The sequence below is a fragment of the Rhinatrema bivittatum genome, chromosome 3 (genome assembly GCF_901001135.1).
Source record: "Rhinatrema bivittatum chromosome 3, aRhiBiv1.1, whole genome shotgun sequence".
NCBI lineage: Eukaryota > Metazoa > Chordata > Amphibia > Gymnophiona > Rhinatrematidae > Rhinatrema > Rhinatrema bivittatum.
In genome coordinates, this window is record NC_042617.1 from 298704708 (window position 1) to 298729153 (window position 24446).

The window sequence follows — 24446 nt, forward strand, 5'->3', positions numbered from 1 at the left end:
TTAATGCAGAAACCAGTCAACATCAAATTGCAGACTTTCTGTTGCTCTGCCCCAATGGGAATATGTAGATATACTTTAGAGAGACCCATAGGAACCAGAACTCCCCTTTGCGGATGGCTGCAATCACAGAGTGGAAGGTCTCATACAGAAACACAGCATGCCCGAGCCGTATTCATCCTCAGAACTAGAATGGGCCAATAGGTACCCTCTTTCTGCATGAGCATGAAAAAGATGGAATATTGACCCTTGCCGCACTCCCCTTGGACACTGAGAACTATCGCCTCGAAGTACCATAATTGATCTAGGGTGTTGTAAACTGCCTCTTGCTTGATGCAGGAGGCACAAGAGAAGATTAGATAGGCTTTGTGGGTCGAACAAGTGTATCCTAAGGCATAAGACCTTTTTTTTTTTTCCCCCCCATGACTGTCAATCTACTGGTCAAAACTAAACTTGGAAGCAAGTTCCTGTGCCCAATGACCCCTTGGTCTGAACCAGCATAACAAGTTCCCATGTCCTTCTAGTCACTTATCGATAAGGGCCAACTGCCACCCCCCCCCGTGACCTTTAGACAATCTGCAAGACCCCTGCAACTTGGGCCCTACCTTGGCCAATCACTTCTGTAGCTCGAGAAGCATTCTATTTGAAAACGCCATCAAACAGCAAGACATACTGAACAAGGCCTATGCAATGTAGGCCTTGTATGTTACCTCAGACTCTAAATGTTCTGCATGCTTGACTGGGAGAAACAGATCCCCAACTTCTTTAGTTGAAGTTGCTGCATACAGCGCCAAGAAGCCAAAACAAAGATGCAGCTGTACACCGCAGTGCTTATGATCATATTTGTCGCATCGGCTAGCCTTCACTGTGTTTCCTTAAGCCCTGTGAGAAATCATGCAGAACTGTATTCTGCAAACAAAATATACCACTTCTGGGTCATCTGCTTCCGTCCCAGAGCTCTCTCCCAAGTCTCCATCCCTGTTGTCTTCATGACAAAGGAATTCTCTCCGTACCCACTCTGAAAGCCTTTGATGCCCGATCCACCTCGGATTGGGACTTTATTTCAGTTATTTATTGTCTTACAGGATGAAGCCATATTCCCCCTTCCTGGGGTCCCTTTTTTTTTTTTTTTTACTGCCTAACTCTCTGACCCAGAGGATAGAGGAGTCATACTAGCGGGAAGGGAATAATCACAGCAGACTCCATCATGGCTAGGAATGCCTACTTTGTCATCACCTGGAAAATCAGCAGCACCTTTATGACCTATTGGCCATTGTCCGAGGCCCGCTCTGACTGTAGAATGATCTCTCAGTACTTTATCTGCTCATTTGGGAGGAAATAAAATGGCCACCACTCTCACACTTTCCAGCTCACCCATGGCAGCCTAGCCTGGGATCAGTTGGAAAGTGAGGAAGTCTGGCCAACTGTGACTTCCAGAACATAAGGAGGACAGCTGAATTTCTGAGCCCTCAAGAGTCCTCTGAATGGTCCCCAATCAGCCTCTGAAGGCTGGGAGTGTGCAGGCAGGCCCAGAGACAACTCCATCCCCCTTGGCCTAGTGCATCTTCAGTGATAAGGGGGGGGGGGAAGGAATAGTGAGGCAGGGGTGCTTAGCCTCCTCTGCCTTCCTGACTAAAAATGCCTTGTGCCATAAAGTCCCAAAATCTGTGGAGAAAAACATGTTCCCTCGAGGCTGAATCATGTCCTGGGGGCAATCCGGTATGTTCTGATTCTCTCAGGTACTCAAAGAGCCCCATCAGCAGGGACTATGGAGGAGGAGAAGATGGCCCCTCCTTCCCACTTTCCTAAAGTGCAGGAGCAGACTCTAAGATGGCCATTGTTCTTGTGCAACAAGGAAGAGCAGCCATCAAAGACTCAGCCTCCCATGAAGGTTTCCAGCTACTACTGCCTCACCTCACAAACTGTGAGCTGCCTTCACATCCCAGAGCACCCTGTGTCCAGACCCAATGCATCCAGCACGACTTTGCATCTGAGCAGGCCTGGTAGCAATTCCTGAGGAGACAGCACTACATGGGGTCAGACCGAAAAATCCCGGACTAACCAAGCATTGGAAACAACACTACTGCGATCTCTAAACCAGCTCCCAGGCCCCTCACATCGATCTCACCTGACCTCTCTTCTCTTGCCAGAATACCACACCAGGCCATTCACCTCCTGCCCTTCCTTTTTTTTTTTTTTTTTTTAAGAAACAGGATCTGCAGCAAAGCAATTCTCATAACTGAGAAGGAGTGAGAACTGCCTGGGAGGAAGAGGGAACCAGATCCCCAGCTTTGTCTCCCTTGTGTCCGCAGAATGCCTTGCTGCGTGCCATGGCCATGTGGTCTGGGGCTGCGCACCACTACACTCACCGCTGCCCACAGGAGGAAAGCTGGTCAACAGTCCTGCATCCCCGATTGCTTAAAAGCCAGCTCCAAAAAGGTAACCTCAAGCACGGCCCCTGCCAAACTAAATGCGAGGTACTAACCTTTTTTTTTTTTTTCATTTAGTGACCCAGCCCATGTGAAAGGCAACAAAAGTAATACTTTAATGCTCCTCCAGGTTTATAGAGCTGCCAGCGGGTTCCAAGGCTATGTCATGGAGGATAATGGTTCTGGACCACCAGGTGTCCACCCCAGGGACTTCAGAAGCGTGCTAGCAAAGGGTCACCAACCCCCTGCTCATCCACCTCAGACCAGAGGGGACGGCCCCACCAGGACCTCGCAATCCCCTGGGAGGATCCAGAAATCTTATTTCTTTTTTTTCTACTCCAGACTGCAGGTTTAACACCATCTACCATCTGCTGGAGACGAGAAATAATGAGGGACTGCAAGTGGCACACTGGGTGATGTAGCAGTGTTGCTAAAACTTTCTCATTTTCCATCTGCTGGCAGGGAGGCAAAACGCAGGAATCTGGACTGATTTGGGATATGAACAGGAGCACCCCGTATTAATAACATCTCTGTCTTTAGTTAAGCAATGCCCCTTCACTCCTAGGAGCAGTTATGTTGGGAACAGTCGTTCTTTATCCTTCTGCGCCACCACTCAGTGACCAATGGGTTTAGTCCACTTACCTAGCCACTGAAGACAGATTGCTTTTAATGACATCACTAATAACATATATACTTAGCCCAGAACCGGTATTGACAATGTTCTCAGGCTCCAGTTCCTGGAGGGACAGCTTAGCTTTAGGAAATGGTATCGAGAGTAATTTTGGTTGAATTTGGCCAAGCTCCTGCAGTCACTATCACCTGCAGTGAAGCGTGCTGTTTAATCAGTAGTCAAGATGGGATGGCCTTTAAGCACTGCTACAAGGAGGTAACAAGGCTGGTAAACTCTTTAGCTAACACTAAAAAAAAGCTCTTATTAAACAGGAAAGGTATTAATTACTTACAATGGTTGAGAAAGTTAGGCATTGCTCTGGTTGTGGAAGCAAACGTGCAATTACTGACACCTTCATTTGTGCTGATTGCTGTGGAGCCCCAGATTAGAGGAAGAAACCAAAAAAAAGGCTAAATCCTGAAAAAAGAGGATTAAGTAAGCCAGGTCCCACCCCAAAAAGTAAAATAAAACATTTTCCAGGTTCTACAGAGACCTTTAACACAGGCTGCTCGACAGTTGAGAATGATGCAGCCACCGTTTTGAAATCAGTCTGTACAACTACAGGATCTGCACAGAGTAAAATAGGATACTTTTAGGAGCCTCTGATGTTAGTCCCTGAGAAAAATATTGAAACTGAGATAATAGATGAAGAAATGAGTCACTCATCTCTAGAATATTCCTAAGAATTTTTTAGATTTTTACACAGAGCTTTTCAAACTTTAAAGAGTAAAGGAAATAAGTCTGAGACTATATTCTAGTCAGGATCTGAATCAAACAAATATCAGAAGAGTTGTAGATTAGATGATCTGGAAGTAGATGTAAGTCCTTCTGAATCAGAACAGGTATATTTATAAGAAAATGATTTGGAGGATCCTGGTAGTAGCATGGATTCCTTGGAAGGAGAGTTATATTCAGAGGGTGAAGATGATCTTTTAGGTGAGATTATTTCATACAGCTGAGATGCCTTATTTCTCAGGTTACCACAGCATTAAGACTAGCAGAGACAAAGTTAGTGGGAGCTCCTGAGTGGGATCCTATTTTGAAGGGTATGGAAAAATCTGCAATTACTTTTCTTTTACACCCAGAAATAGAGGCTATGGTATTTTCAGAATGGGAAATTCCAGAATCAGGTTTTAAGAGATTAAGAATTTATAACAAGTTATACCCTCTTCCAATGGAAACTCGAGAGGCTATTCAAACTCCTAGGGGTGATGCTGTAGTTAGCCACTTGTTACACGCAAAACCACCATCCCCAAGGAAGGTGGTGCAGCACTAAAGGATTCTCAGGACAGGAGCTTAGAGTGGTCCTTAAAACTGTTTTTTTTTTCGACAAGATCCTTGGCCTTGCAGATGGTGATATGCAATAGTTATGTCTCAAAAGTGTTGCTGCACAGGATAAAGCAGCTTCCTGACTGCTAAGAGCTTTCTAGGTTGGAGTGTTCAGCTGCCTATTTGTCCGACGGTCTGTATGATCTCATAAGGTGTACAGAAAAGAATTATTATCAGTAGGAGAAAGAAGGTTTTTATGGCTCAGTCATTAAGCAGTAGACGCCTGGTCCAAAACCCACTTGTGTAAGCTACTTTTTAAAGTAAGACAGCTTTTTGGCGAAGAGCTTGAGAAGAAAATTTAGGTGAAACAATGCCACAAAGACTGGATTTCTACTCTTTTAGATGCCAGAACCAGTTTAAGGAATCTAAAAAGTATCATCCAGGTAGACAATATAATCCACAAGTATATTAACAATTATTTTTTTTTTTTAGAGGAAAAGGAAGAATGTAGCCCTTTCATGGGGTCTGAAGAAACAGTTCTGACCTTTTAAGGCCCACAAACTTTTCTCAGTCCATGTAATGAGTTCCTGTCGGTCCACTCTCTATTTATTTAAAAACATTTCTATACCGTCTTTCACAAACAAGGTTTGACCAAAATGGTTTACAAAGTTCGCCTATAGGGGCAGACTGCAAGGCTATTTCAAAGAGTGGGCCAAATAACATTAGATCATTGGTTTTGGACATCATAAACAATGGTTATGAACCGGAGATAGTCAAACTCGTAAAAAGATCTTTTGTGATCTCCGCAGCTCAATCTTCAAGGAAAGTGGTTCAAATTCAGTGTACTTTAAGCAAGCTGATAATGTTAGAGGTGATGGCATATATTTGAATTTAGCAAATTTTTGAGCTATGCGTAAGCGTATTTCTTGCTTTATAAGTGGGGTGAAATATATGTCTACCAGTGAAGCCTATAATTCCACAGTGGAGTTTTGAGTTTGGTTTTACAGGTATTATCTAAAGCCCCTTTACAATCTTTAATTGAAGTAACTAAAGGATTTGACGTTAAAATCAGTATTTCTAGTAACAATAACATCAGCAAGATGAGTTTCTGATTTGCAAGCATTATGGAGGGACCATTTTTACTTTTTAGCAAGGAAGCAGTAGTACTCAAGCCTGTTCCGTCCTTTCTGCTTAAGGTGATTTCAGTTTTTCATTTAAATCAGAAAATTGTACTACTAGTGTTTATCAAGGAAAATTGTAGAGACATAATCAGTTTCAGGCTGATACAGTACAGTGCGTTCCGACGGAGCGCACTGTTAACATGCTCTTGGATGCGCGTTTTCCCTTATCCCTTATTCAGTAAGGGACGGAAAACACGCGTCCAACCCGCGGCACCAAATAGCGTCCTCAACATGCAAATGCATGTTGATGGCCCTATTAAATATTCATTGCGATACAGAAAGTAAAATGTGCAGCCAAGCCGCACATTTTACTTTAAGAAATTAGCGCCTACCCAAAGGTAAGTGCTAGTTTCTGCCGGGACCGGGAAAGTGCACAGAAAAGCAGTAAAACCTGCTTTTCTGTGCACCCTCTAACTTAATATCATAGCGATATTAAGTCGGAGGTCCTGAAGGGTAAAAAAAAGTAAAAGAAAAAAAATTTAAAATGGGCCAGCGGCTGTTGGGCCGAAAACCGGACGCTCAATTTTGCCGGCATCCGGTTTCCGAGCCCGTGGCTGTCAGCGGGCTCAAGAACCGACGCCGGCAAAATTGAGCGTCGGCTGTCAAACCCACTGACAGCCGCCGCTCCGGGCTAAAAGGAGGCGCTAGGGATGCGCTAGTGTCCCTAGCGCCTCCTTTTGCCTGTTTCTACCGCACCACTTCATTTGCATACTGTATCGCGCGTGCCGGGAGATCGGGCGTTTGTCCGCTCTCCCGTGGACTTTACTGAATTGACATGTTTGAGAGGTTTAGACATGAAATGTAGTCTAAAATGGTATTTGGAAGTTACAAGTGAGTTCCAAAGGTCAGACTACTTGTTTGTATTATTTGGAGGACCTCATAAAGGGGAATCTGCTTCCAAAGCAACAATTGCAAGGTGGATTAAGGAGGCAATAAATTCAGCATATTTAGTACAAGGTAAAAAAACCTCCTGGTTTAATTAAAGCCCATTCTACACGATCACAGTCTGCTTCTTGGACAGAATTCAGTGCAGTTAGTCCTAGTGAAATTTGTAATGCAACATGGATATCTTTAAATCTCTTTATAAAGTATTACAATCTGGGTGTTTTTGCAAAACAGAATGCCAATTTCAGGTCTACTATCTTACAAACAGGTTTGAAATCGGTCCCACTCTAAATGAACGGGCTTTGGTACTTCCCATTGGTTCCTGACTGCTGGTGCAGAAATTATTCCTGTTTAATTTCCTTTCCTTCTCCAACTCCAGGCAGGAAACCCTCCTGAGGAGTAAACATTTTCTTACTTATAGTTCACATAATATTTATAATCTTGAAGGGAATCATAAAAAAAATAAAATTGAATATCAATATATTGATATACTAAATATAAGTTTTAAAAAATTATGTATGGTAAGTTGTTTTTTTCTGTTTTTTGGAGTTGATTATTTTTGAAGGGAAAATAGCAAATATTTTGATAATTATATATTTTGAATGGTATATTATTTTAAGAGTTTTAAATTTTTAGAGAAAGCTTTGGCAGCAGTACACTTGACAATATTGGTTCTGGGCTAAGTATATATGTTAGTGATGTCATTAAAAAAAAACTGTCTCCAGTGGCTGGATAAGTGGACTAAATCAACTGGTTCCTGACTGGTGTCGCAGAAGTAAAGGACAGGAAATTAACAGGTAAGTCATAATTTCTCCTTACAGATTACCTCACAGTTTGTGTCTGAGAAAAATGTTTACTACTTCTAGCTCAAAGAATGGTATGACTGGTCCATGCGGAGTTTGATGTCAATTCTTGACACTTATGGGGCCAGAAATTTGTACCTACGCCCAATTTTATAACATGCGCACGCAGCCACGCGCATGTTATAAAATCCGGAGTCGGCGCGCGCAAGGGGGGGAACACTTGTGCACCTTGCGCGAGCCGAGCCCTTGGGGAGCCCCAATGGCTTTCTCCGTTCCCTCTGCCCCCCCCCCACCTTCCCCTCCCTTATCCAACCTGCCCCCCAGTCCTACCTAAATCCCCCCCCGCCCCACCTTTATTTTTTTATTTACGCCTGCCTGCGCAGGCCGAGTGCTGGCACGCGAACCCTGGGCCCAGCAGTAGTGAAGAGGCCTCTGGCCATGCCACGCCCATTTTTTCAAGCCCTGGGGCTTACACGCGTCCCGGAGTTTGCGTGCCTCGCCGGGCCTATGCAAAATAGGCTCGGCGCACGCAGGAGCGGGTTTTCGGGGTTACGCTCGTAAGCCTTTTAAAATCCGCCCCATGCTGAATAGCAAATATGAACCAATCCGACCCAATGTGTGGGTGTAGTCACGTGTGATACTTTTAAACTATAACTTCCCTAGGGGTTTCAGACAAATTGTTGGGGGGGAGCTTCTTAACTACTTTAAAAAAAATAAAATAAAATAAATCAACTTGGATGCAAAGGTTATAAGAAACATGGAATTTTTTGATTGGTGCAATCTTGCATGGTACGTTGTGGGAACAGTTTTCAATTTTTTAAAGACTCAAACTATTTGCATAAAGATCACTACCAAAGACAGTGAAAATAAAATGATTAGGAAAAAAGGGGATTGGTGGTTAGGTTCCATGTGGGACTTTGATCTTTTTTGGGTAGATGCACCTAAAGTCGCTGCTAAGCAGATTAGATGGGCCTTTTTGGTCCTATCTGCTGTCATTTATTATGTTACTATGGTTGTACATATATCAGCCCTTCAGGGACAGCAAAGAAAATCACGTGCCACAGGGAGACATTTGGAGGTCCATATTGAGACACAGTCCGGCTATTAACGTTAGGCAGATAAACTTATCTGGCTAACTTTGGAGGTATATTCAATAGTGAAATGCACTATTGAATAGAGTTGGCTAACTGAGCTACATAACTTTAGGACAGCTCTTTGGCCTGGCAGATTTAGCTGGCTAAGTCATCCGGCTAATGCTGAATATTGAAGTTAGCCGGTTAATTGAGTCAGCTACCTCAACTGCCCTGGAGTGCCCCTCACTTATCCTAAATTCTAGCCACCTATCTTAAGTGGCTGATATTTTTCCAGAATGCTTTTGTATATGGAATTCATGACTTCCACGTTGTGCTTAATTTGCTCACTAATTAAAAATAAAATCATCTTTTCACACTGAGTTGCTGCATAATGAAAAACTCAAATACAGACTGGGCTTCTGTTTCATGGCTGGCCAGTCCATGGGTGATCCTCGAGAGCCACAAACAGGCCAGATTTTCAAGTAGAGTGCTCTATGTCACCTAGACTGGCTAAGCTAATCCTGGCTTTACCTCCCACCCCATCTCTTAACTTGATTTTTTTTTTTTTATTTCAGCACAGAGCAAATGCAGGATTCGTGTTGACTACAAGTCTAAGTGCAGTGTCTGAGCTTAGAATAGTCCTGTCGTGAACTTCTGGCTCAGCTTCAGAGCCTGTACCAACGAGGGGAATTAACGCCTTGCCACCTGATTCTATTGGGGATATGATTTTCTTACAACCCTTTTCAAAGCAGAAGAAAATTAACTTCTTGATTAAAAACAACTCCACAAGCACTTAAAATTTCCAGGGCCAGAGTACAGGCGTGTTCTTTAAGTACTGTTGGAAAGCCAAAGCGTTGCCCCATTTCTTCATGGCCTGTCGCTCCAGGACTGGGATCCCAGTGACGTTATTCAGCATGAACCACACGAAAAGTGGCGAGATGGCGCAGATATGCTGGGCACCCTGAAAAACTGATGAGGCTGAGATGAAGAGCCCCAGCCAGTGCAGAATCTCACCCAGGTAATTGGGATGACGACTGTAGGCCCACAGACCACTCTGTATAAATTTACCCTTTGCAGAAAAAAAAAGAGAAACTGTTAAGCAATATGTAATTGAGCTACAGGGCTGCCTCTCCTATCTAATGCAATCTCACTTCTGCCCACATTGCTGGTGTCACAGTTCAAGGCACTGGAATTAGTTAATTCCATACTTATCTTTTGGATTTCAAACCCCATATTCCAGTCACACTAGTCACTGGTAGTCTCTACCAACTGGTGGGAGGTCCTCGATCTCAAACAGTCTCCAACCTGTGCTGGTGCAATCCGTTCCTGCCGCTACTCACCATGTTGGCAGGGTCACGCTGGAAGTTCCACTTCTGCTGGTCAGCAACGGCCTCCATGATGAAACCCACTGCCCATGTGCACCAGCCCAGGTAATCCCTCATGCCCAGAGGCTTGTTGTGCTTCTCCAGATTTAGTATCATCGTGGGAAGAAGTGTTAGGAATACCCACACACCTGCAGAGACATGTATGGGATGAGTCTGCGTCTTCAAAGCTTTAGCAACTTTAAAGCATTTTAAACAGTTTAGTAACAGGATCACAACCTTCCCATTCACTGGTCAACTTTCTATTTCTTTCCCAAAGAACTAGGAGTGTCCAGTTTATTTTTAAATCCCTTCCTACTTAGCTACTTCTAGTATTAATCCAAATAAGTCAGGCTCCTGACATGCTGTTTCCTCATCAGAAACCTACACAGCTTTTACAAAGACACATGGAAAGTATGAACAAGGCATAAAAAGCTGAACACTAGATTCTGAGAAGGAAATAAAAAAAAAACTCAAAAAAAACCAAAATGGGATGTAGACCAGAGTGACAAACTTTTTTTTTTTTAAAGAGATCCACATTACTGGTGCTTGCCAGAGTCCCCCTTTGTGAGCTGGAGGAGGGGGAGTCCCTCCTTAAAACTCCATGACCAGCAAGCATATCAATAAAAAGATTCATTCAACACAATTAACAAATAGCGTAGCATCAAATAGTTAAAGTCTCATATAAAAATATTTCAAAACACACATCAGATACCAACCCAATAATTAAACTTGTAAGGATTTTAAAAAATTCCCTGCTCTCCATACCTGGGAACTTTTGAGTTCCAGTTGCCCCAAGATTGTCAGGGATTAACAGGCAGAGAGGAAGGGGGGGGGGGGGGGTGTTGCACACACATGTGCTCTCTCTCACCACCCACATGCACACATTGCTCTCTCATCTACATGCTCTCACCCATAAACACAATGCGCTCTCTCATTCACTCACTCTCACTAACTCCCTCACATACACATCCCAGGCAAGCTCCCATTCTTATACACACACACAGACTCCCAGACAGGCACCCATTCGCTCTCTCTCTCTCTCTCTCACACACATACATATTCCAGCCTCACAGCCTCTCTCTTGCTCCTCCAATGCCATTGCCACATGCCAAGTCAGAGCCGATCTTCGAAGCTGCTCTGCTGCTGCTTCTCTCTGCAAGCCATGTGGTATTGAAAAATTGCCGTTGTAGCACTTCCTCCATGCTGAGTGCATGATACACAGACAGTGTTGCCCTCATGAGTTTTTAATACTGCTTGAGGCCTGCAGAGATGTCAGACGGGCTTAGTTCGCCTGGCGGTGCAGATGCTTCAGCACTGCTGTGCGAACTGAAGAGTCTGGCCTCGTCTCTTCGCCACCGGTGGCATGGGATCCACCGGTGGCCGCATGGCCTCTCCTCTTTGCTGCCAGTAAGATGGGATCCACCAGCGGCCTCTTCCTTTGCTCGCTACCAGTGGCACAGACCACTCTACAGCTGGGTGCTGCTCCTCCTCTTCCTGCCTTGCTGCTTCCCAAGGGGAACATAACTTCCGGCCACAGACATCCAGATCAAAGTCATCAACAAAGGCCTGGATGTCTGGCCATTTTTTATATCAAAGTTGCCGGTGGGACGGATCTAATGGGGCAAATTGAGGAGGAGGCCAGAAAAAAAAAAATCTGTCATCGAGCTGGGTTTGGCCCACAGGCTGTAGTTTGACCACCCCCGATGTACACCATAATGAAAGGTGCAAAAACATAATGAAATATTAAAATAGAACCAGCAGCAAGACACGAAAGAAGAAATATGATGATATGAGCAGTGCAAATACACAAACCTTCAAGCCCCAACACTATCCACAGTGGATATGTTGTCTAGGACTTAGTCGCCCATCAGAATGCCTCCACTGATAATGTCCACATTACAGCAATGTTTCCCCAACCCTTTCCCGGTTGCACTACTATCTAGTTGAGTATTCAGGATTGCCACAATAAACATGCATGAGAGAGTTGCATAAACTGGGTCTCTAATATATGCAAACCTATTATGCATATTCCTTACAGATATCCTGAAAAGCTAAATGGGTAGGCATGCCTGTAGGAGATGGTTTGGAAACAATACATTAGAAGACTAACTATTCAAAGACATTTACTTTGCTGGCATATCTTCAGCCTCTCACCTTGAACTGTCCAGTAAATGAAGAAAGTTCTTGGGTTTCCTCGTACATAATTAAACCTCCTGTCATGGCCAGCTCTCAGAATCCGCAGAAAGAGAAAGGCTCCCAGCCTGCAGCAATACAGACAGCCAGTTACAACAGTGTCAACTCCCACTTTCCACAACCAACCAACAAGCCAAAACCAACAGAAAAGTAAATACATACCGTAACCCCCACAGAGTTACAAGCCATGTCTGAATTTTCTGCCGTTGATGTTTTGTTTTGCCCCACCGAAGGGTTAAATGTGCCAATAAGAGAGAGGTCCCACTTCCTGCAAAGGAGAAAGGTGATTTGATTAAAAAAAAAAGAGAGAGAGAGAGAAATTACTACTTACCTAAATTTCCTTTCCTCTAAGGCAGACAGGCCAATCCACACCAGTGGATTATGCACCTCTACCAGTAGATGGAGACAGAGTAAAAAATGTCACAGACATATAGCCCTGCCTAGACAGCCCATGAGTATTCCCTGGAAAAGCCAACCTGTGAACAAACTGATTATACTTGGACATGTCTATCAACCACTCATGCTTCCAACCAATAGGGAACACTGAGCTCAGACAAAATAATGATCATCCACTAAACTGAGGGGCTGGTTAAGACACTTACTTACCAGTCCACCAATGAATAGCAGGAACAACGCTCTGCATCACCCACACCTAGAGGATGAACCAAAAGAAAAAAAATTGGCAGCCGAGGGTGGCTCATGGATTGGCCTGCCTTCCTTAGAGCAAGGAATTATTAGTAGTAATTTCACCTTTCTCTGCACTCAGGCAGGCCAATCCACACCAGCGGGATGTACCAAAGCTACTCCCAAATAGTATCGGAGGCTGCCCACAGTCCAGTCAAAAGCTGTGTCTTCCTGAACCCGAACGTCCAAGCAGTAATACTTGGAAAAAGCATATAAGGATAGTGTCTACTCAGCAAATCTCGACAGGAGACAGTAATCTAATCTTCTCCCATGATACCGCCTGAGCCCTCATGGAATGCGGTCTAACCTGCTTCAGCAAAGGAATCTTGCCATCCACATAGGCGGCCGTGATGACTTCCTTAACCCAAGGAACTAAAGTTGCCCACATCATCAGGTCACTGTTTACTTCCACCATGGAGCACAAAAACTCTGACTTCCTGATAAGAACATAAGAAATTGCCATACTGGGTCAGACCAAGGGTCCATCAAGCCCAGCATCCTGTTTCCAACAGTGGCCAATCCAGGCCATAAGAACCTGGCAAGTACCCAAACACTAAGTAGATCCCGTGCTACTGATGCCAGTAATAGCAGTGGCTATTCTCTAAGACAACTTGATTAATAGCAGTTAATGGATTTCTCTTCCAAAAACGTATCCAAAACTTTAGTAATCTCTAAGTAACACAACAGATGCCGCTTGACATCCCGCGATACTCATCTCGATCCCTGTCCAACGTGGGGGACTGATTCAAATGAAATTGCGAAACCACTTTCGGCAAAAAAGGAAGACACAGTCACATGCAGAAAGGGCTCATGGCAAGAAAGAGCCTGCAGTTTGGAAGCCTGAAATGCAGAACAGGTTGCCACGAGAGACTTCAAGGTAAGCAGTCACAAGGATAAACCACACAGTGGCCTAAAGGTAGGATCCACCAAGAAATTCAGGACCAGATTAAGGTACTACAGAGGCACAGGCAGCAGCAAGGGAGGATGCAGATGCTTAACTCCCTTCAAGAACTGCAATACATCTGGCTAGACAAAGGCCCAACACTGACTCGCCTCCTATAAAAAGTGAGAGCTGCCACTTGAACCTTCAAGGTGTTAAGGGCTAAGCCTTTATGCAATCCTTACTCTAAAAATTCCAAAATGAATGGAATTTTCCCTTTGAGAGGCTAAGGACATCACTCCTCACATCAGGCTTCGAAAACTCTCCGAAAGGATGATGTCCAAAAAGGACGTGAAGCCAGCTTATCTGGCAAATGAGGGACCTGAGCTTCCCCCCCCATCTATTTGCCATCTTCTCCAACTCACTGCAAAATAAGAGAACCTTTAAAAGGTAATCTTGTAAGAATGAACTTAGAAATGGTGTCCGCCAACCAATTTTGCAGCCATAGCTGATGCCTAGCCGCTATCACGCAAGCAACCCCTCTGGCGGCAGTGCGAACAAGGTCACAGCCTGCATTAGCTAAGAAGGCGGTTCCCAGTTCCATTACTGCGTGCTCTCTGACCCCGCTCCCTCAGACTCCTGAGAGATACAGACAAGCTTGAGCCACCAGGGAGCAGCAAGCAATCTGCAAATTCCTCGCCATGTCCTCAAAGGCTTGCTTAAGGATAGCTTCAATTCTTCTACCCTGAGCATACTTTAGAGCTGCCCCTCCTTCCACGGGAATGGTGATCCGCTTAGTAACAGAACATACCAGCACATCCACCTTTGGGAGACACAACTGCTCTCCTGCCTTCGGATTCAAGGGATCAAACCCGCTAAGGCACATCCCCCTTTAATCCCTTTCCGGTCCACCCCGAATATATTAGTCAGTATGCCTAATGTATTGTGTTTTCTCGTCCGGAAAGGGGTTAAAGCTTGCTCTGGTGCACTCCACTCTTGAATTATATCCAGGAGGGGAAAGAAATATGACGTTTTGCGTGGAGAGAACAAGATGGGATCCTTTTTCTGCAGACTCGTAGTCACTCCCAACCACCCCCAAGCGTCTTCAGAGTCAGAGATAACAAACCTGGCAACTCATCTTTATGAAAGCAACAGAGCAGAGTTCCAAGTGGCTCCAAATCAGGGGGAATTTCCCCTTTCTCAACAGGAGAAAAACACAAATCATCAGTGTCTTCTTGATCCACATCCTCCTGAACATCAGGGACTGCTGCACCAAGGTGTTCACACACTGTAGTGGATAAGTGGGGAACCAAGGTATGCGACCTTGATTTAGGAGGTATTACCATCTCTGATGGGTGCTTCTGCAGAAAAGTCTATAGTCCCCGGAAAAATTCCACCCAGAAAAAAAGAGGACGGGTCCATATCAGACCTCACAGGCCCAAATCTGACGTCCTCTGAGCAAGTATCTCCTGAAGATGTCTCTGCCATTGGACCAACCAAAAACATGGACTTTCTTGCTATCGCCTACAGCCCCACTCTCCTCTGACTGAGGAGATGCACGAGCATCAGCAAAATCAGAGGCAAATCAACTCGAGCATCCAGGCACTGCTAAAAGACTCGAAGAAAGCTTTGGCTGTATTGCCTCTATGGCAACCAGCACAAATCGCTAACCACTTGGACTGCTTTGACACTGGCGCTATGCCTGTACCAGTTTGTGTGCCCAAATTAAGATTGCTCAAGTACATGCTAAGCTACGCAAACAATGCGCCCTCAATACACGTTCAGCTAAGAGCTCCAAATGTGCAAATGCACATACCGGCAGGCCACAGAAGTACATGTACAAACATAGGCCTCTACTTTGTTTATACAAGTAGGCGTGCACATGCAAGCCAGCGTCACTACACTGCCGCTTGGCAAGAAGGTGCACATGAAAGCATGCGAAAATGCTGCCGCGGCCTACCATATGGCCAGAAGAGACCAAGCCTGAGAGCGGGGCTTAGCCAAAGGCTGCTCAACCTGCCGCCCTGTGCCACCTCCGCACCTCACTAAACTCCCCAGAGACGTGAGCGGGAAGACGCCAAACCCCAATGCCAAGGGAGGAAGACCCTGTAAGGACAAGATAGACTAGGAAGGTTTTCTTTTCCCTGTCTTCAACTTTTTTTTTTTTTTTACCTGAGCTCAGCCCTCCCTATTTGAAAGCAGTAACTGGTCTCTGGCTTCGGGGAGAGAGGATGACAGCCTTCACTGCCGGGTGTCTCTCAGCCTTTGGCTGCCTTTTTTTTTTTTTTGGCCATGTCTGAAAATGCTACCAGTCTCCAGGCACTCAACTGAGGGAGGGACCTACCAGTATCACCTCAGGATGCAAGCGATCCTATCCAACTCTTTATTTTTCTCTGACATTCTTCAAATTTTTTTATTTTTATTTTTATTTTTTTTAATAACTACAAGCAATCCCCAGTAGGAAGATGAATTTCCAACATCTGATGGAGATAGAGAATACTGGTGGGGTGATGGCAGGGCTATATGTCCGTGATGTCAGCTTTTATGCCGTTTCCATCTGCTGGTAGAGGTACATAACCCAACTGGCGTGGACTGGCCTGCCTGAGTGCAGAGGAATAAGCAATTCCTCTTCTTCAGTGGCAGGTTGTAATATAGATCCAAGTATCAGGGCTCAGTCTGGTAAGGTCATTACAAAATATTCCAAATAAATTGCAGCAGCAAAGCTACCAAATGCCCCAGTTTCTAGTATAAGATTATTTCACTATCCCCTTTCCTGTTTGATGCATTTTGTACCTGCAGGGCTGATTTCACGTGGTTGGATCTTTAATTACAAAAAAGGACTGTTTAAAAGTCTTCCCAAACCTGACCTGGGGACCTGTCCATAATTTCTGGACTCAGGGCCAGGGCTACAAGAACACTCAGACTCAGTACAATGGTACAAAGTAAAATTTATTTGGCTTTACCAAGTGTTCCTGGGAGATGAGGTATGCTAAATGCCCTCTATCTTTCAAAATAACTAGCATCTCTCAGAATAACAGAAGTGGCTCTCCTTTATAGTCAAAGATACAGCATTTGCCGAAGTTTCTAGAATCACGTAACTGCCCAGAAATTCATTTACAAAACCACATGATGCTGTTGTCATGATAACCTAGTATGCATAGAAAATGCTTGTGAGGACATCCCTCATTCATTTGTAAAAATCATACTCTTTGTCTTCCCTGATACACCCTCCCACCATAAAAAGTTCCTTTATCAACATGGCTTTGATGCACTTTGTTCCTTCTGATATCCTGTTGCTCTTCTTTGTTGTGTAAACATATAGCAAGTCTATGTCCTGAATAGGAGATAGGCCTGAATTCTGTTTGCTGTCACCAGGATTTAATTAAAGCTGTAACCTCAAAGAATCTTCTTTTCACCTGGTTCCTGTCCGTTGAGATATACATTTGTAAGACAAAAGCTTACATCCTGGCTTCATACGAACCAAGTTTCCTTGTATTATGAAGTAAATGTTGCCATTGAATAGGCCTCTCTTGTTGGTGCCAGTAGGTCTATCTCAGGGACATTCTGCAAGTCATGCTCAGAAAGGCACTCAGAGTTCATTCAATTCTGACAGGCCACAGTACAGCAGAGGCGTCTGGGTATTTTTGGTTGTCTGATCAGGCATATTCTTCATTTCCCTCTTGGGACACCGTTAATGGACAGGTGTCACATCAACCAGTCTTCGATGATGAGCCATGACAAAGGAACTTAAAAGTGTGTCCTAACCCCTAACCTTGGTATTTATCAGGTGTAGTGCATAGGTGTGTGTCCCTCTAGATTCCTAATTAATATGAATGATACTCCCACAAGCATTCACTAGTTAATCAAACAATAACATCATAACTAATTTTCACTAGGTAGCTATTAGCTCTATAATGGAGCTATACAGATACCTGCATTATAAAAAAGACCTACTTCATAATAGCATGATCACATATGTTATCTTTCAGAATCAAGTAATTACATACTAGTGGTATAACATATAAAGATAAGTACACAGAGAGACCAGTATGAAAGTACTATGTTTCTCATATAATACTAGGTATACTGGGCAAGTCTTTGCAATGAATACTGTTATTGTGAACAACTACCCAAGATAATATTCATTAAACTGGCAAGCAGAGATATAATCAATGCACCTTACCAGAAAAGTAAAGGAAACCAATAGAATAGAAGAAACAAGAATCAGTAGAAGAACTCATACTGTGTTGTGCATACATGATGTGGGATGAATTATAAAGGTGTTGCAAAGCATAAGACATATTCTAGTCATATGCTGTAGTGATGGAAGATCAAATACAAAGGCATATGCATGATAGGCAAAGGCACAGCAAAAGTCCGAAACATCATACTAATTCTGTAGGGTATTTATAGTGCTATCCAGTATTATGACAATGACCTGTAGCAGTGAAAGCCCTCACTGTATGGACAGTCCTAATTCACTTGTGGCAGTCATATGTCCAAGAGATAATACAGCTGTGGATGGCAAGGTTTCTAAACCATTTTCAGTCAAGGGGTATTAATTATTAAGGTAGATGAGGGCTAGTAATACTGCTTCGTCTTCAGGTACGTCTAGGGAAATGGGGCTCATACCCTTCTTATATGATGGTAAGTCTAAGTGTAATTGGGGATAATCATAAAAACAGTGAAAGCTGACACTGTGAGAAAATCTTTAGCATATTATATAATCTAAAACAAAATAATGTACTTTGCAAAATTGATAAACCTTCAGTGTGAGTGTTCGCACAGGGAAAGGAAGGAATGTCATACAAATAAAAGACAGAAATAAAGAAAATTATATCTTCCCCTTTGGAATCCTAAATGGAAACAAACTTATAAACAGAATATTTTAAGTCACAGATAGGGTTTATAGTAAAAGGGCCAAGATAAGAAGAAAAGAACAATGAGCAATTAATATACCAAAAGATATAGTAATAGAATGTTGCAGATCCCCATGACAGAGCTCCTCATATGTAAGGTATGTATTTCTTTCAAGGAGAACAATCTCATAATAAGCATCACAGGCTACACTAGTAAGAAATCTTTGTGAAAGAGAGTGAAACAGTCATTAGGTAAAATCTAGTAAATAGTGTCATAGTAAAAAGATATTCAAAGACGGGTTCAGCGAAGAAATTAGAATAAAAAATAGAATATTGAGATATTAAAGATCAGCAAAGTGATTACCCTAAGAGCAAGCTGCAAAACAAAAGAATAGGAATAGCTTATAACTTATGCTGGTGTGGAAGAGAAACATATATAGATCTCCCTCTTGAACCCTAAATTATCATCTTTGAATCACACTGAAACACATCACCCTCTATGTAATCAAAGCAGCTTCCATAGATAAAGATAAAAAAACCTAGTACATATGCATTTAGCTGATTCAGCATATAAGTATTATAAAGTCTAAGACTGGAAAATACTACTTAACTTGGAACATACAAACTAATAAAAACAGCATCACTTCAAATGATATCATTAACTTGAACACCTAAGTACTGGCAGAGAATGAAAGAACCTAGATTCTGCATAAAGTCATTCCCACAGAACAAAGAGAAAAGCAATGATCAGGCATAAATTGTAAGCATTGCAGTCCATATAGTATGTAAGAACTTCTGTGACCAAATATAAATTTCTGCACTCAGTGCGTATATAGTTCTTAGTAGGATTCAGTGCTGATGGCAGGGCAGAATCTCTTAGCTCATTAGATTAGATGCATGTGTATGGATTCAAACCTAAATAAAAGTGCAACAAATCCGATTAAGTAGTAAGAAAATATTTTTATGTCACGTACTCCCTATATTTAATTTGCCAAATAATCCCCACATTATTTCAAAACATCATGCAATGGTCCAGACCACAAACATAAATACTCAGACGTTACATTAAAACATATATGTCACAGAACTGACTACATAATGCATGCATTCATTCATTCCTCATTGTACACATATAACATAGAACAGACAACATGACAAACTTTTGAGCTCAAAAAATTAAAAAAGTACTTTAAAAATATAAAAGAATTGGATCGATCCACAAAAGAAAACAAAAACTCAGAATTAAAATTAAAATAGATCTATTAAAAATGAAAAAGGAATCAAACTGGAATAAACTGTATTCTTTATCTCCCATGTACCTGAGGCAATGTAGGGTAAAGTGACTTGCCCAAGGTCACAAGGAGCGATAGCGGGACTTGAACCTTGGTCTCCTGGTCCATAGTCCACTGCTCTAACCACTATGTATCTCACATGCACCCGTAACTGTTTTAAAAACCAGCTCTACTAATTAAACGGAAGCCCCGCCCACCCTCCAATAGGAGCCAGCCTAGAGGGGATTTAAAAAAAGCCTCTGCCCGGCGCCATCTCCTTCTTCACGCTGTTACTGCCATCAGGGAAGGCCTGTGCTATCGGCGCCGAGCCCCACCGGGGGAAGGTAGGCAAGATATCAACACACTCCCCACCAGGCAGTCTCTTTGCCGACAGCGCGGCTTCATTCGCAGCAAGTCTGTTTTAAAAACCAGCTCTACTAATTAAAAGATAGCGCCGCGAACGGAAGCCCCGCCCACCCTCCAATAGGAGCCAGCCTAGAGGGGATTTAAAAAAAACCTCTGCCCGGCGCCGCGCGCCGAAGGAGCGCGACAAAGGGGCCTGCCCCTTTGTCTCGTCCCTTTGTCTCGCCCCTTCGGCTCAGCCCCGAGGGAGCCCCGAGTTAACTTTACGGTCTTTAGTCCCAGTCATAGTTCCTAGCAGATCCTTCAGTGGAATTTCTTTGATCCTTTAAAAAGGGACAATGTTTTGATTTCTCTCACCCAACATTCTTCTGACTGGATTCGCCCAGCTGCACACAGCATTCTTCTAACCTCCAGCATTTCTAGCAGCCAACTTCTACAAGTAACATTATGCATTCCTACAATATCCCAATCATCCAATACCAAAGGAGAATCTCCATAATCAACCCCACTCATAGCATACAAAAAAGAATTATTCCAATCATGACTTCACCATTGAATCAACTACTAAGCCTCACACTACTTTCAGTCACCCTTTTCAACGCACAATCCCTAACCAAAAAAACACACATACTAAACGACTATCTCCAGGACACAAAACCAGATATCTGCACTATTACAGAAACCTGGCTAAAAAATACCGATATTGCTTTAATCAATCAACTTCCTATTCATTTTTATGACATCTTCACCTTCCACAGACACAAAAAAAGAGGAGGCGGCCTTCTTCTAGCTACCAAGAAAGATCTTAAACTATCCGCACATTCCATCAAGACTGAGTCTAAATTAGAATTAGGCCTAGTTAAGTCAAAACAACAACAAATTCTTCTAGTCTACGCTCCCCCCGGAGTTCTAGAAACAGACCCCTCGCCACTCATAGAATCCATCGTGAAACATATCAACTTAGACCTCCCAACTATGATCTTAGGTGATTTCAATCTTCATACAGACATTATACCTCGCTCATCAAACTGCGAAGCGCTCCTCACTACCCTCAGTGCGATGGGATTCACGCAGATCATTAATAGTCCTACGCATAAAGCAGGACACACTCTCGATTTAATTTTCATCAATTCTAATTTCTCATGAACATCAGTACCTTCTTGCACTCCAATCCCCTGGTCAGACCATTTCTTGATAGAAACCTCCTTCTCCATAGATAAACAGACTCACACCTCTCCTCAACGTTCTACCATTCAATTCAGGAAATCATGCCCATCCGAAATACTTAGTGATCAACTCTCCAAAGAACTCATGAACCTAGATCTTTCCAATCCTGACTCAGCCCTATCCTCCTGGCACAAGATCACCGAAACAGTTGCTAACAAATGGTGCCCTATAGTCTCCAAAACTATCAATCCTACAAAAAAAGGCAATCAACCCTGGTTTACCCCTAAACTAAAACAGATGAAACAGGAGCTACGTCACAAGGAAAATATATGGCGAAAAACCCCTAACACAACTACTCTGTCTACTTACAAAGGCTTTCTACATCATTACAGGACCACTATTCTTCTAACAAAAAGGGAATTCTACGCCAAGAAAATTCATCATTTCTAATACGATGCCCAGGCCCTATTTGCATACGTTACTCAAATCACGAAATCAACCCCCCCGTCTATCCCAGACGAACAAGCCCTATCTAAAGCAAATGAACTCGCTTCATTTTTTCAACAGAAGATCCTGAACACACTCGCCCTTCTACCTCCAAATACGCTACCTCTTACCTCAGACAAGAATCCTCAACCACCCAAAGGAGCCAAATTCGACAGTTTCGAATCAATATCATCCAAAGAGATGGAATCCCTTCTAAAAAGACAGAAACCATCTAGCCACCCAGCAGATAACATCCCTTCAAAACTTTTGCTTCTCATTCCAAACTCGATCTCAGGACATCTGACAAGCATCATAAATTGCCTTTTAACCCAAGGGATCTACCCTGACAGGTTAAAAACCGCATCACTCAAACCCCTCCTCAAGAAACACAATCTAGACCCTAATCAACCAGCCAATTTCAGACCCATCTCCAATCTCCCATTTTTAGCCAAACTGACGGAGAAGTTGGTAAACACCCAGCTTTCAGAGTACCTAGAGGATCACGATATCCTACACCCTTCACAATATGGTTTCCGCAAGGCTCGCAGTACGGAAACTCTACTTATTTCACTTACAGATCATATTATAATGGGTCTAGACAAAGGCGACTCCTTTTTATTAGTTCTACTTGACATCTCGGCGGCATTTGACACCGTCAACCATTCCATCCTTCTGGATCGCCTAACAGATATTGGTATCTCCAGATCAGCCCTCAGTTGGTTTAAATCCTTCCTCTGCAACAGATCTTTCAAAGTTAAAATCAATAATAAAGAATCACCTTTAACAAAATCCACCCTTGGCGTGCCACAAGGATCATCCCTATCTCCAACCCTTTTCAATATTTACCTCCTCCCCCTATGCCAATTACTGACCAACCTTAATTTAATTCATTATCTGTATGCTGATGACGTGCAGATTCTAATCCCCATTACAGAATCTATTTCTAAGGCGATCACCCATTGGAATAACTGCCTTATATCTATCAATAACTTCCTCAGTAGTCTAAACTTGGTCCTTAATACCTCGAAGACGGAGCTCCTCCTCATCTCTTCAAAAGATGAAAATACTCACCTATCATCCCCACACAATGCACTCATCACCCACAAACATGTGAGAGATCTAGGGGTACTGCTGGATAATAGACTAAACCTAAAGAAAATGGTCAACACTACATCCAAAGACTGCTTTCATAGACTCCAGGTTTTGAAACGACTCAAACCACTTCTTTTCTTCCAAGACTTTAGGACAGTCCTCCAAGCACTACTATTTGCTAAGATAGATTACTGCAGTGCCCTTCTTCTCGGCCTCCCCAAATCGACCACCAAACCACTGCAGATGATACAAAATGCGGCAGCGAGATTACTAACCAACACCAACCGCGGTGATCACATTTCACCCATCCTCAGAAAACTACATTGGTTACCAGTAAATTTTAGATTCCTCTACAAATCAATCACCATAATACACAAATCTATCCATCATCAACTCCATCTTGACATTGAAATCCCCTTCAAATTACACTCTTCCAACAGACCAATTAGAGATATTCACAAAGGCACATTGAATTTCCCCCCCACCAAAGCCTCACGCCTTTCCTCTACAAAAGACAGAGCTTTTTCAATAGCAGGACCAGCTATATGGAACAACATTCCTTCAGGTCTCCGATTAGAACCTTGTCTAACCACTTTCAGAAAAAAACTCAAGACGTGGCTATTTCATCAAGCATTCGATGACCCCCAGACAATCTCTAATCATATTTTAGTTCTCATGGACGTAGAGGATAGAGGTCCACTATCCTTTTTGAACGAAGAACAATCACAGATTAAAGCATATTATGCTCTAACTTAAATTCCTTTTGTATTATGTTATAATTCCTTCTGCCTTCCTTTCTTCCAGCTTTAAGCTTCCCAAGTTTTTACTCCTTGTTAAATGTAACTTTGCCTTATTCTTCTCTTGTTAATTACTATTTTATTTATTGCTTAAGTTATACCCTTGTTCTATGTAAACCGATCCGAGATGGTTATTACTATGAAGGTCGGTATAAAAAAAAAAAAAAAAAAAAAGTTAAATAAATAAATAAATAAAACATTTTTTGGATGAACACCACTCTAAAGCAACACGTAAGACTGCATTTTTTTTTTTAAAGAAAAGCTAATATATTACAATGATCGTTTTCAACTAAAATTATAGGTCGGTTTCCGGCCACTTCTATACACATCTTGTCTTTGGCAGACAGATTGCTCCTTGACGCTGTTCGCCTACTTAGAATACAGACACAGCCAACCACGCTACGCCAAGTCAGCACATTCGCCAAGCTCCTCCCTCCCCTGGCGCCCCGCCCCTCTGACCCTGGCTGCGCTTCATCGGCCGGTCCCTCCCAGTTCCCGCTCACCCGCCAAGTCAAAGAAGCGTTCAGTTTTCAGGAGCGCCGCCAGTGCCCACAGGACCCACTGCAGCGCGAAATCCACGGAGGCGCATAGCGCCAACTCCCGCAGGAGAGTGGACGCTGCGCTCCCCATGGGAGTGCGATCGCAGGAAAAAAAAAAACGGAGCGGGCGGGCGGGCTGACCTACGGCGGGCTGCTCCAACCAATTGGCGAGGCCCTCACAGTTTGCACGGCCAATTAGCAGCGGATGGGCGTGCTGGGTTGGTTTGTTTTTTTTATCACGATACTGCCTATCCAATCCGGAGTTAGCCCAGCGTTGCTGTGCTGACGCTGTTCACGACTAAGCTGTGTGTTCTGCGAAGGTTCTTTAAAGGGAAAGGCGGTTTTGTTTTGTGTCGTTTTAAAGAGCGTCTGATAAAGCTATAAAACCAGTTTTAAAGGTCTCAGGCAAAGTTGTGTTAAAAGTAAGGCGTGAATGCTGATGGC

The 24446-nt window shown here is 43.2% G+C and overlaps 1 protein-coding gene across 1 annotated transcript; it reads right to left on the reverse strand.

Annotated features, from left to right (window-relative positions):
• Positions 1–7590: 7590 nt before the first annotated feature.
• Positions 7591–24127, reverse strand: LOC115087617. Its single transcript, XM_029595021.1, has 5 exons — positions 23967–24127; positions 12027–12132; positions 11826–11932; positions 9648–9820; positions 7591–9376 (listed from the first exon to the last, which is right to left on the reverse strand). Exons 1-5 carry the CDS (start codon positions 24091–24093, stop codon positions 9101–9103), a joined length of 789 nt encoding a protein of 262 aa, XP_029450881.1. The 5' UTR covers positions 24094–24127; the 3' UTR covers positions 7591–9100.
• Between the last annotated feature and the right edge of the window lie 319 nt (positions 24128–24446).